The sequence below is a fragment of the Nycticebus coucang genome, chromosome 7, assembly GCF_027406575.1.
Source record: "Nycticebus coucang isolate mNycCou1 chromosome 7, mNycCou1.pri, whole genome shotgun sequence".
Taxonomy (NCBI): Eukaryota; Metazoa; Chordata; class Mammalia; order Primates; family Lorisidae; genus Nycticebus; species Nycticebus coucang.
In genome coordinates this window covers 116,712,702-116,726,490 of record NC_069786.1, presented here as the reverse complement: position 1 = coordinate 116,726,490, position 13,789 = coordinate 116,712,702, and the positions used below count along the sequence as shown (strand labels likewise).

Below are 13,789 nucleotides of genomic sequence, written 5' to 3'. Positions count from 1 at the left end.
ATTTATAAGGGAAGAGAAGCCAAGGCTGCCAGTGACCCCAGATACAGATAGAAGCAGTGACGCCAGCTCATATGCCAAGGCAAACCCACCCAAGGGCTCAGCATAGATGGGGAGACAGGAAAGCTTGTGACTGAGCAAGGGGTGGGAGACTGAGGGCAAGGGTCAGAACCATGGTGGTGGGTAGGAGACGGTCACCAGGGTCAGATGGTCCTTCCTTGCCTTTAGGCAAGTTCCTTTACTTCTGTAAGCCCAGCTTTCTCATCTATACATGGGGCTACTAGTGCCTGATTATAGTGGGCCACATAAGGCTTTTAGCACCCAGGGCCTGGCACTTAGAAAGCACTTAACAAAGGTGACTTTTTATTGTGCTATAGCTGTAAGAGGAAACCATCATGGGTCATTGTATGAGCAGTGTCTTAGCGGAGGTGGGCAGACCTTCTCACACAAGACTCAGGTTCCTTCAAGGATGGAACTGAAATGCTCCCATGAGAGGATATCCCAAGCTAAGAGGACACCAGCCTAAATATGTTCTTCTCATTTCCCCCATTCCTTCTTTATTTGCTGCTAGTCATCAGCCCTGGACCAAGCATCTTTTCCATGCTAGATGCTACCCACTCCTGCTTTGGCACTGAAATATCTGTAGAAGCAGCATTGCACTGCTTTATCCACAATGGTAATGATGGCAACAACCAATAGCAACACCAGTAAGAGTTAACATTTCTTGGGCGGCGCCTGTGGCTCAGCGGGTACGGGCACCGGTCCCATATGCCGGAGGTGGCGGGTTCAAACCCAGCCCCGGCCAAATTAAAAAAAAAAAAAAGAAAAAAAAAAAGAGTTAACATTTCTTGACCACCCACTATTTGCCAGGACTTGCTTTAAGTGCTTTGTATGTATCAACTAATTTAATCTTGGAACAACTCAACTACTTATGAGGAAACTGAGGCACAGAAGAGTTCTATAACATGCTCATGGGCATGAACTGGTCAGCAGGAGGCTGTTCTGCCTGTCCAGTGAGTGCTCACAGGGCCACCAAGGGGTGACTCAGCAGACGAGGGCTGTGCAGCCTTGAGAGGAGGCTCTAACTTCACAGCCCCTCTGGGCTCCTTCACTGGGTGCCCCATCCCTGACTAGACTACAGAGGGAAGGCCCTGAAGGAAGCCAGGGAGAGGGGCAGTGCACTTCAAGCCAAGAGGGTGCTGGAGGGGACTCTCCCAAGGGTCCCTTCTTGGGCACATACACTGTGTCATGCGCCGGTCGTCACTGCTCTGGATGCGGTGGCCATTGTGGAACCAGCTGATGGTGGGGTAGGGCAGGCCAGTCACCTGGCACTCCAGCATGACCTCCTTGGCCAGTCCCACCTCCAGGTCTTGCAGTGGTCGCAGGAAGTCAGGAATGGATAGCCGCTCTAGCTCGCCCTGCTCTGGCTCCTCGGGGATGGATGGCATCTTCTCCAGCTTTGAGCTAGAAGAACCACATGGTTGCCCAGAAGCCTGAGCTACACCTCCCACTGCAGGGCTGGGCTGACCTCTCAAAGGCAGCCCTGGTGCCTGGGGTTCTAGGCAGTACCTGGGGCCTGTAGCTGCTGTCCGGGGCTCCTCCACATAGAGCTGGGCTGAGCAGTGTGCCTGACCATGGGTATTGGTGGCACTGACCTCGTAGAGTCCCTCATTCTCGCTGCCCACACGAGTGATGTGCAGTGAGTGCAGACCTCCATCCTGCTGCAGCCGCAAGTTCTCATTCTCCTCCACAGGATGGCCTGGGGGAGGCAGGGACGGGAATGCAGAGCACAGCAGGGATCCCTGCCCTCAGTTCACTCCATCCTGGCTAAGGCCACTTGGGGTTCCCCAGCACCTGCTGGGGGAAATCATACCAAAGTGAGTCCAGGTCACTGAGGGTGGTGGAGTGCCACTGATCTTGCAGTCGAAACGGGCGGCTCGGCCCTCCAGCACCTCCACATCTTCCAGCAGCCGTGTGAACAGGGGTGCCAGTGAGGGCCGCACCGTCAGGCGGGCACTGCAGGTCAGCTCATCTGGAGGCAGGGGACAAGAGACAGTGCAGAGACAGGAAAGGCCATGAAGGCCCAGACACCCCAACCTGCCAGTCCTGCTATAAGGCTGGGCAGGGCCTAGCAAAGGCTTTCAGCATTGGAGGTGACCTTCTTGGGAGGGCGTATACACCCTGGAAGGGTGTCCGGCTGGAAATGCCATAGCAGCCCAGGGTCTGGCCCCACTGTCTCCTTCTCACCTCACTCTGACCACCCAACTGGAAGCATAGTCAACCTCTGGGAGGGTCCCAGAAGCCAACCCCTACTTCATGGCCCTCTTTGGGACTCTCATCCATGCCCAGGTCATGCCCACATTCCTGCCCGCCCCAGACACAGAGCAGATGCCCCTTGACCACACTCTACCACCCCACGAAGGGGAGACAGTTGTCCCCTATGCTGATCTGATGCCTCTTCCTGCTTATAAAGCCCTCCATCCAGCTTCAGCTCAGGTGATATCACCCACACCCTGATGAGGTAGATGCCATCACCCCTGCTCTTTACATAAGGACAGGACCAGGTCAGAGATGTCATTAGCAACAATGGTTGGCACTTATTAGGTGCTACCCTTTGACAGGTACCGCTGTGCTTTGTTCTTTCCATGTTATGTCATTAATTCTACCAATCCCCCTAGGGAGTATTATCATGATCCTCTTTCTACAAAGAGTTGAGGGCTCACAGAGGTGAAGTGACTTGGAAAGCTGCAGGGCAGGAACTGGAGCCTGACCCTGTGTTTCCTGCTACTTCTTAGCAGACTTGCTCACTTATGGGTACAGCTAACCCTGATGCAACACTTCCTTTGTGCCAGCTACCAGGCTAAGTGCTCGATTTATTGAGGCAGGGGTGCCATCCTATCTCCCAGCCCTTGTACCTCCCCCTGGAGACAAAGCCTCCTTTTCTAGGAGTGAACACTGTTCCTTCAGCCTCCTCCCTCCAGCTCTCAGGTGCCCACAACAGCCCTAGGTCTGAGTGGGCGGTTACCTTTGGCCGTGCTGAGCTTGCAAGTGTAGACCCCACTGTCGTCCTCGTGCACAGAGGTGAGCAGCAGCTTGCACTTGTGGCCATCGAAATGCATCTTGCATTTGAGCAGCGCAGGCTGCAGCAGGCGGCCATGACACAGCCAGTCCACCTCCACATCGGCAGGACCCGCCACTAGGCACTCAAACAGCGCCATCTCCCCGGCCCCTACGTCCACGTCCTGCAGGGGGGCCAGCACGGCCAAGGACCGGCTTTCAGGGTGTGCTGGGGGAAAGCGGCCACAAGGTCCACACACAGAGCAGAGATACACAGGGTGAGGGAGACACACACACGCACACACAGAGAGACAGACAGACACAGAGAGAGAGATGCATTTTGTTCCACTAGAGATGGGGAAAGCCCACCCACCTGGTCAGGACAGCAAGGAGTGTCTAGATTTGGCTTCAAGATGGCAACCCAGGCTGGGCCAGGAAGGGTGACTCATGGCAGGCAAAGGGGCACTGGGGGACAGGAAATTGAAAGGGCCATGTGGTGGCAGAGACGGCGGCGCAAAAAGAAAAACACAGCACACCAGCTGGGTACAAACTGGACTTTATTTGAGCTAAGAAATAGGTGTTTCTGAGAATCTCCACACCCAGGACAGCAGCCCCCTGCTCTGGCACCAAGCCTGGTCAACTCCCTCATTCTTAGACAGAGTCCCTGGTCCTGACATTGAAGGAGGAAGCCCCCCACGGGCTCAACCAGGCCACTTCAGCAGCACAGAGCCTTGGGTCACTGGCTTTTGGTCTCTTGTGGAATATAAAGTGTTGTGCCATTAGAAACCCATTTTAGGAATGGTCAGTGACCCGCCCTTCTGCCTGGCAGATGCCACAGCCTGTCCTCTCCCACTCTGCCTCACCCACCCCAGTTCAGAAGCATCGTTTCCTGACTGTCACAGACACACAGACAGACAAACGGATAAACAGGCCTGCAGCAGCAGTAGCACATGCATGCACTTGACGCTTCCCTGCAGGGATAGCCTGGGTGGCTTGATACCCCGCATGGCCGCCCCTTCCCAGCACTCAGTCATTTGGTGGCCTCCTGGCCTGCAAAGCCATGTGTCCACTCGGGAGCGGGAGGGTCCACAGGGGCCCATGGGCTATCCCAGGGTGCTGCATGGGGTGGGGAGGGAAGGCTGGGACGGGTCCGGGCCGGCGGGCCTGGGTCTGTGGGCAGGAGGCAGTGAAACACAGCGAGGTCCGAGAGGTGCCTGAGACAGGGGCGCGGCTCGGAGGGTAGCTGGGGGGAGCGCAGGCGGCCCCCTGAGCTCACTCGCCTGTGTACAGACAAAAACCTCAGTCAGCAAGCGGCAGGTTAGTGCAGCACACACACGCACAGGCACACAAACCTGGCTAGGGCCCTTCTGGATGGAGAGCTGCCTCTTAGCTCCCCCAAGTTCCCCAAGACCAGCCACAGGCCAGGAGGGCCAGCAGCTGACCAGAGGCCAGGTCCCCAGGGTTCCTGGGCAGACAGAGACCTGGGCCACCAGGGAAGAGGCATTCACAGGCATTTGGAGCACCCTACAGCCTGGGGAATGTTGGGAGGAATCCCAAAGAGAGAAAAACACCGAGACACGTGTTAACACGGAAAAGCAAGGCAGAGCCAGAGCCTGGAGGAGGAGGAATAGGCCAGAGAGGCCTGAAGAATCCAGAGCTGGCTAGAGAGGGCAACCGCAGGAATGGGAGGTGCAGGGGAGGATCACTGAGGCAGGTGGGTCCCTGCAGAGTCACCATGACTATTAGGATGTGTATCCCAGCAGGTAGCTTGGGAAATTCTCAGAGATAGCTTCATGCTGAGCATGGAAGGACTCAGGGCTGAGGGAGGAGCTACAAGAGGTCTTTGATCCTGCTCCATCATGGGGAAAGGTAGAAGGCTAGGCAATGGCTAGCCTTCAGGGAGGAAAACCTACCAGCCTTGGGAGGATAGCCTAGCTTAGGCCGGTCATCCCCACTGCCGGTTAGGGCCCTTGCCCTTGTGTCCCCACCCCTGGGGCCCGGCCCTCTCCACATCTCACAGCTATTCTCGCCCTGGCATCCTGGGGTCCCTATGATGCTCCATGCCAAGTCACCTCACGGGCCCCTCCGAACGGGTCCAACCACCACTCACCCATTGCTACCCCCAACCACAAAAGCTTCTGCACAGCAATGGGATGGGCAGGGTGGGCAGGGGGGCAAGAGGAGACAGGGGTGAGGAGGTGAGGGAGGAGCCTGGGCAGAGCAGGTGACAAAGACTCAGAAGAGTATACAGAGAGGATGGCCAGCGGCAGGCGCAGGGTCTCTTGCTGCTGCTGGGGCTGCGTGATGGAGCATGGGGAAGGCAACGTGGTGCAGTAAGCTGAGTACATTACTATTTGCTGTGTGCCCCAGGAGTCACTTCCTCTCTCTGGGCCTCAGCTTACTCAACTACAATATAAGCAGCTGGGCTAGGGGACCCCTAAGGTAGTAACATCCTGTAATTGAGGCTGTGTGAGAGCCGTCAGTGGTAGAGCCGGAGCAGGACCGGGTGGGGGTTTATGGAATGTGTGAGGCACTCACCTCGGACCTCCAGACGGGCCTCACATTGCCGAGCGCCATACTCATTGACCGCTTTGCACGTGTAGAAGCCCGCATCTCCCCGCTCAGCAGCTAGGATCCGCAGCCGGCACAGCCCACCCTCTGCTTCCTCTGCGAAGCGCCGCTGGTCTGGGCGCACGGGCTGGCGATTCCTCAGCCTGTCAGAGGGGCAAGAACTCAGTTCTGGCCCTGGGATTGACCTTTATGTGCAGGGAGGTAGGGCCACAGAGCCACGCAGGTGGGCTTCTCTTCCCCTCCACAGCTCACCACACTGGCCCTGGGTGCCAGGGCAAGGTCTTCACCCAGACTCTACCATCTCACCCTGATATATGTATGGAACTTCCAGGCCATCTTTTCCCTCCTGGATCTCTCTAGAGAGCCATGCTATTTGGCTCTCAATAGTTCTTAAACTTCCTTATGTCTTATTTTTATTTATTTTTAATGGACAGATAGTTTCCCACTTCCCAAAAGGGATATGAAAGAACTTACAAAAAAAAAAAAAAATCACAGCAGGGACCAATCAATTAAAAACAAAAACCAGAACCCAGACCAATAAAAAAATAGGCAAGCTGTGTGATCGATGTTACAGGCACCTGGCTGAGCAAGGCACTGCAGCTGAGACCCACATTTAATTCTGGGGTTTTGGCAGCTCAGAAACAAATCGTCAAGCCTGGACCTAACACAAAGCTGGACACAGAGTGGACCTCAAAAGTCACCCTGCTGTCAATTGATGGGGGTGAGGGTGGGCAACCTTCTCCAGGATCAAAAGGACTCCTGGTCATTTATTCCACGTGGACAGACATGAGATAATTTATTGCCCAAGCCTCTCCCTAGATAGAGAAGAAATAAATAAGCCTAGAACCCCAGGGTGAGGGGCAGGAGTGTTGGAGGAGTGGCACTGTTGTCCTTGGGACAAGGCCTACTGGGGAGAGGCAGCTTATGGGGAAGTTCACAAAGAGTCCACTCCTTTTTACCCAATGGCAGCCTGGCAGGGCCGAGCCTGGAGCGGAGATGCTGGCAGGTGGTGCAAATGGCTGCTACTCACCAGGAGACCACGGGCTTGGGTTCCCCCTGCACACGGATGCTCATTATGACATCTTGGCCTTCTCTTACTGACTGGTCCATAAGTGAGACCTGTAGGGGGACCCCAGAGTGTCAGGAAAGACAGGGAACAGCTTTGGTTCCTGGGGGCTGGAGGATCTGGGATGGGACTCTTTCACACAGCCTGACAGAGGCTGGCTCTGGGTAAGAAGGGTTAAATAGGAGCGAAGTTCCAGGTCTTGCTGGAGACTAAGCATGACCTCAGGAACAAGGACTGGGGTACATGGGGGACTGGGCACCACCCTCAGGGCTCTGACCTTGAAGGTAGGGGGTGCCTTGGAGCCAGTATCAGAACGGTGGTTCTGGCTGGGACTGAGCTTCATGGTGGGGGTTCTGGGCCAGGTCTCTCCAGGCTCCGGGAACTCCTCTGGGGGGCTCAGGTACTCCTCGTCTGAGGTGATGGGGCTGCTGAAAGGGGATGAGGACCCACCTGGAGGAGACACAGAGGAAGATGCCAGGAGAGGAAGGGGCCAGCTGGAATGACACAGTAGGCCAGGAGTTGAAGCAGCTGTCCATAGGCTAGCCCTGCCCTGACTTTACCTCTGGGCCCCCACTCACTTGCAGTGTGGCCTTGCCCAAGTGCTTGCTCTCCCTGAGCCCCTGAATCCTCCTCTGTCACAGACTCTGCAACACTGACCTTGTTGGCCCTCTGAGAGGGGACACCATAGGAATGGCCTGGGGCAAAGGATTCAAGCAGCAGATGGGTGCATCCTGGGCCTTGTTCAAGACCTAGAATTCCACTGGAGCTAGGAACCCACATTCCTGGCATGGAGAAGGGGTCCTAACTACCAGTCACCAGCTCCAAAAGCAAGTGGTGCACATCACTGGGACCCCAAAGCGGCATAGGCAGAACGCCTGTTTGTTGGTGAGCTGGGCCTGGTGCAGAGGAACACATACCTCAGACCAGCCCCATCCTGACCTCAGGCCAGAGCCAATGGGGTGACACCATCCAGACTGCCCTTCCCCCTCTCCCTTCTCAGCTTCCTGCCACAGAAAGCCCAGGAACACCTGTTAACCCCAGCCCTATGGAAAGAATGGACCCCCAAACTCTCAGGGGATAGGAAAGCAGAGCTGGAATAATCCACAAAACAGGGCAGCTCAAACTGGGGAGGAGGGGACCACCAGAGTCTGCCTTGGGGGAGGGGTGTCCCGAGGGCCCTGACGCCTTCCCCCGCAACTGGCCAGAGGCCCAGCCTCACTGAGCTGGCTCCTATCCGACTGCCAAATACAGACATGAATCTACCACAGCCCCTGGCCCCTCCTTCTGTTTCCCCACCCTAAGCCCCCATCAGGGATGCACCCCAACTCACCCAAGACTCTGCACACAGACCCCAGCTTGCGCCTGTCTTGAAGCTCTGCCCTGGCACCCAGCCCTCCTGCTGCCTGCCCTCTGCCCACCCCACCGGGCTCTCAAGGGAGTAGGAGTCCAGGAGCCCAGCCCCACTGGCCACACTGAGAAGGCCCTGCAGGAGGGGGAAGGAGGAGTTGGGGGCTGGTGGGCGAGAGGCTGGGTGGCAGGCAGTCCGGCAGCTGGTCGGGAAGGTGGTGCCTGCTGAGACCACAGGCAGCCTGGGCCCTGGAGGGGAGGAGCGGGGAGGGGCAAAGAGCAGCAAGGCTGAATTTAGCCACCCTGCTCACTGCTCAGCAGCGCAGTGGGATCTGTCTTTTCTCTCCTTACAGCTTCTAGGCCCTGACAAGAGCAAAGCCCCATGGGTGGTGCCTTGACTCAAGGTGTGGGGGGCCTCAGTCCCAGAGCAAGACAGGAGAGAGGAGGCACTGCACGGTGGCTCACCCTGATCCGCTCAGACGCATCCACCAGGGGTGGCTCCCACGACAAATGGCCCCAGTTACCCCTCATCCTAACCAAACCATTAAGCTCCCCAACCTGGGAATGCGCTGATGAGCCTTAAATACTACAGAGCCAAGCCACATCGTTTCCCCTGCACTGAGAATCAGAGAACTGTCAGGACCTTCACCTCCTTCCCAGAGGTGCCCTCCTCAATCTGAGGGGGCCCAGATCCCACCTCTGCCTCCCTGTTCCTGCCATGGCAGGCTTGAGCCAGCAGCCACCTCAGGGCACTAGCCCTGTACCCAAACCTCCTGCTGGCTCTGTTAAGGCACCTGCTGGCAATTTGCCTTCACCCGCTGGTCCACCAGGGCCAATGGTGAGAAGAATGGGGACTGTTTCTCCTAAATGACCCCTCATAACTAGCACCTGCTTGTTATGCCTGTTAGGCTGAGGAAGGGGCTTGGAAACAGAACCAGAGAGAATGAGGTATTGAACAGGGATTACGTGTTCTTCCTCCTCCTCCTGTCATCTCAGCCCTGCCCAGGGCCACATTCCCAGGCAATGACCTATGTTTCCCAGCACACCAGTGAGGAAGCAGGGGTGAGGACCAGATGGAGGAGGGGCCCACCATTCAGGCTGACTGTTTTGAGGTGGGGGTTGGGAAGGCAGTCAGAAAGGCACTTGGTGCTCAAGGGGTTGCCCTCACCTGATGCTGAGATCACAGGCATGGCCCCTGGAGGTAGGCACCCCCTCCCCTCCATGATCCTAGAGCTCCAGGCTCACCTCCAGGCTGTAGTGTGCTGAGGTGCCCCAGGCCCAGGGAGGGAGAACAGAGTCAACGCTGGGTGGGCAGGGTCTGTGGGAGCCTCAGAGACTCCTGGTGGTGGCCGGGGGAACAGCACCCTAGGGGCATCTAGCCATCAAGCTCGCTGGTCCTCATGCCCCTCTGGGTGAGACAAACAGCCAAATCAGCCCAGGCAAGAGTCTCAGGCTCCAGAAGGGGCAGAATAAGGCTTCTTCGAGACAAGACGGTGGTGCCTGCCTCTCCATACCCCCTAAAACTGCATGGTCAAAGAGGCTGATCAAGGATCCCAGGGGCTCCACACCAGGCTCTGGTGTCCTGGTTTACCTGGCCCCATAGCCAAAGCCACCTTTACAGTCAGTCCCTGATATCCCAGCCCTGCTCCATCCACAAGCCCAGTTCTCACTGTGGACAACATGGTTACATCAGCCAGGAAGCCAGGAGCAGATGTCCCCTGAACCTAACAGGCACATACACTCGCTGGCCCTAAACAAGTGGCCAGGGAAGCAATGCCCCATTCACACACACACACCTCCATGCTGACTTGACCTATGCACATGTCTGTCCTTTCAATACCGCTCCCAGGTCAAACTCACTTAATGAAAACACTCAGCCTCCCAGGTAGCTGGGACTACAGGTGCCCGCCACAGTGCCCTAACTACTGAGCTATAGGCATGGAGCCAAGAAACTATAATTTTAAAAAGCACCCCAGGTGACTCTTATGTACATTAAAGTTTGATACCACTACTAATCCTCTTGGGAGAAGGATACCCCAAAGAGGTGTTATCACTGAGTCTCACCTCACTGGGCCATTAAACTTCAGAGCAGGACTTTGAACCTAGGAGATCTGAGTCCATAGCCCGTGTGCTTTCCATGGCACTCACTGGCTTCCCATCTTAGGCAAGGGCTCTAACTCTACAACAGTTGTTCTCTTGTGCATCAAATCACCCAGATGGCTCCTTAGACCACAGATTGCTGGGCCTTACCCCCAGAGTTTCTGATTTGGTGGGACCGGGCAACTGGGCTGGGACCAATTATTGCATTTCTTTCTTTCTTTTTTTTTTTACACAGAGTCTCACTCTGTTACCCCCCACACAACTTCAAACTCCTGGACTGAAATAGTCCTTTTGCTTCAGCCTTCTGAATCGCTCAGACTACAGGCACGTACCACCAAGCTGGCTAATTTTTTCTATTTTTTTTCTTTTATGAAAAAATAGACTGGCTTAGGCTAGTCTGAACTCCTGAGCTCAAGCAATCCACTTGCTTTAGCCTCCCAGAATGCTAGGATTACAGGTGTGAGCTACCGCACCCAGCCCAATAAGTTCATTTCTGACACATTCTCCAGGTGATGCATATGGTGCTGGTCTGGGAATGATATTCCAAGGACCTCTACCCAGGGTCTTCTCTCCCATCCCACCCACACCTTCAGGCAGAGCTTCATAACCTTTGTCATTTTATGTTCTGCTGAGCCTCTATGTGCTGCTCAGGTTGTTCCAAAGGGCTTGGAAAGCCATAGGGACCTCTGTCCACCTCCTGCCACCTCATCCACAGCCCCTGACTGTTTAGGGGGACTCACGAGTGGGAAAGATGTGATAGTGGCTTCAGGAGCCTCTGGCTGATGGGACAGACAAGCCTGATACACAAATGACTATAAATAGCAAGTCCAAATGATAAGGTAGCAAGATGGGAACAGATAAGGCCTGGGGGTACGGACAGCAGGAGATGACTTTTGGCTCATGGAGAAAGAGGGAACAGAGGGAGGAGGCAGTACTGGAATTAGACTTTGGTTTAAGCAAATGGAAAAGCATTCTAGGGAGAGGAAACTGTATGTACAAGCAAATGTTTGAGGCAAAAAGCACATGCACAGAGGGCTAAGGTGCCAGTGCCTGGCTACAGCAGTGGGTAAAGAAATCAGGACTGGAGCATCCCACCATTAGAACAGGTGTCTCCCACTGCCATCAAGGGTCAGCCTCAGGGTCCAGATGGTAGAGGCCAGCTGAAGGTGTGTGGTCTTTACTCTTGAAGCAAAGGGGACTCTGGATTTTTGAGGAAGGCAGTGACACACTGCAGTTAACCCACTTCTTTGTGTTCTCTATGGTTTGGCCCCTCCCAAACTGCCCTCCAAATGTCCTGTCCCAGCAGGTTGTGGTGATACCACTATATAAAAGTGGGAGAAAAGGGGACATGGGACAGCCAGGAGGTAGACATTTCCACAGGAGGCTGACATGAATGTCTCCCCTTGAACAATGAGAAGAGCTGTGCTAAAGTTTTAGGTTTTCTTGGAAATGTACAAGGCACCAGAGGGAATTTCATGTGGGTAACCCTGACCTAGCCCCAGAAGTGCTAATAATTGCTTCCAAATGGTTGTGTTGGGTTGCTCCAGGTTAAACAAAATCTTAACATCAATAGTAAATTAGCTCTCCATTCTTCTGACAGGCCACGAATGTCCCACTCTAGGTAACAACCCTAGGGAGTCGGGGCAGCACCTGTGGCTCAGTGAATAGGGCACTGGCCCCACCCATATACCAAGTGTTGTAGGTTCAAACCTGGCCAAACTGCAACAAAAAAATAGCTGGGCATTGTGGTGGGTGCCTGTAGTCCCAGCTACTCGGGAGGCTGAGGCAAGAGAATCACCTAAGCCTAAGAGCTGGAGGTTGTTGTGAGCTGTGACACCACAGCACTCTACCCAGGGTGACAAAGTGAGACTGTCTCTAAAAAAAAAACAACCTTAGGGAGTCAATCTGTCGGGCAGGCAGGAGTTGGGAGGGAGATCTGAGTTTGGGCAAGGAGACCACACTCTGCTGCTTTTCCAGATTTTGTCCAAACCCCACTGGCAGTCACCACTATCAATTGCAAGGGACATTCTGCAACTGTGCAGCAAGTGGCTGGGGACCAGGGGCAAGAGAAGAGGGTACAGACATTGGTCCCATGGTTTTCCTCTTTTCCTTCTGGATTCATGACCCCAGTAAGCACGTTCTTTTCTGCTGTGATAGTGTTGACCATAGAGTGGAACGAGAATGAGCCTTGATAAGCTATTACATTCTCTGGCCCAAATGTCCTCAGCCAACTCACCCTCCCCACAGACCTGGCAATCTTACTGAGTAAGCACCCCAGGAGTTATGATGATACTCACGCTACAGATAACTGTGCCAGCTAAGATACTGTGAAGAAGCCAAGGTCTTTGCTAGAAAATGCTAGAATTCTGGGCTCAAATGAATGAGAACCAGTGCTTAAGGAGAGGACTGAGGTGGGCCCCTGGAGCCACCCACATCCCCTTTCCTCCTGACCAGCATCCGAGGACCTCCGGTCAGAGCTCACGATGTGTGTGAGGCACATGTGCTCACACTAGGCATGCAAAGGAAATGAATGGGTCCCACCTGAGGCCATTTAAATGCACAGTTATTATTATAAAATGAAATGAAATAAAAAATGCAGTTCTTCAGTCACTGAAGCCACATTTCAAGTGCTCAACAGCCACAGGTAGCTCCAGTAACTAACATATTGGACAGTGCACATATAGAAAATTTTTATCATCACAGAAAGTTCTGTTGATCAGTGCTGCTGTAGAGCAATTTGCTAAAGCTTTCCAAGCCTCAATTTCCTCCTCTGTAACATGGGCATAATAATAGAACCTACCTCACAGGGCTGTAAATGTGACAACCCAATCACATTTATAATACCAGCCTGATATCTATGAAGCACTCAGTAGGCAGTAATTAATCACATGATTTTTTTATCTGCCACTCAACCTAAGCTTATGTGCTTCATGGGGACTTGTTTCCATCACCCTAAATCATATGTTGCTTATGACATCCTAGGCAGACTGCAGGTGTGCAAAAAGGCTGCTGGCCTGGTGCCAGCTCTACATCACTTTACTCTCCACATTTCTGTCTTCCCATCTGTAAAATGGGAATATTGCCACCTGTCATATGTCCCTTCAGGGAGTATACACAGCACAATGTAGCTCAAGGGAAGAGATGTGAACAGAATTGGAAAAAGCATATGGCACTCTCCAAACAGAAGAAACTGTTTAGAGAGATGTAGCACTTGGCACCAGGTTGGCACTCAATAAACGCTCGTGTGATGGATGTAGGCAGCAGCTGAGGATGCTTTGCTTTGGTTAAGCACACTTCTCACACTCCACAGTCACCTGCCCTGATCCTCACATCTTCTTTGGGAGAAGGGCTATGGTCTTAGTTATTCAGTGGAGTGGGAGGGCCTAAGGAGCTGGTGAGGACCAGGCCCCACTGGCACAGACACCGCCCCTAAACCACACCACCTGAGGCTGCATTCTCTAGTCAACCATTCTCTAGTTACCAGTGTTCGCAACCAGGAACTGAGATCTGTAGGCTCTCAAAATTGGGTGCTATTGGGTGGGCACCTCAAGAGGATGCTGGGCAACTAGCCCTAGTTACCATGGCATGGGCAGGGGGAGGGTGAGGAGTAAGAAAGGGAGGTGGCTGCATCCAGGACTCTTCCCACGAGAC

At 54.2% G+C, this 13,789-nt stretch overlaps 1 protein-coding gene across 12 annotated transcripts in view; it reads right to left on the bottom strand.

Moving 5' to 3' along the window:
• The window catches only part of SPEG (striated muscle enriched protein kinase), a 58,549-nt gene that overhangs the window by 24,896 nt on the left and 19,864 nt on the right, over nucleotides 1-13,789 (bottom strand). For 10 of the 12 annotated variants that reach the window (XM_053597076.1, XM_053597077.1, XM_053597078.1 and 7 more), the window contains 7 exons: nucleotides 6,969-7,141; nucleotides 6,656-6,744; nucleotides 5,593-5,768; nucleotides 3,023-3,283; nucleotides 1,871-2,029; nucleotides 1,567-1,756; nucleotides 1,238-1,461 (listed from right to left, as the gene is read on the bottom strand). In XM_053597076.1, the coding sequence (XP_053453051.1) occupies nucleotides 1,238-1,461; nucleotides 1,567-1,756; nucleotides 1,871-2,029; nucleotides 3,023-3,283; nucleotides 5,593-5,768; nucleotides 6,656-6,744; nucleotides 6,969-7,141 (1,272 nt within the window). Of the gene's footprint in view, nucleotides 1-1,237; nucleotides 1,462-1,566; nucleotides 1,757-1,870; nucleotides 2,030-3,022; nucleotides 3,284-3,495; nucleotides 4,335-5,592; nucleotides 5,769-6,655; nucleotides 6,745-6,968; nucleotides 7,142-8,021; nucleotides 12,634-13,789 lie in introns of those variants that run through there. The other 2 variants (XM_053597083.1, XM_053597087.1) reach the window with 2 other exon arrangements.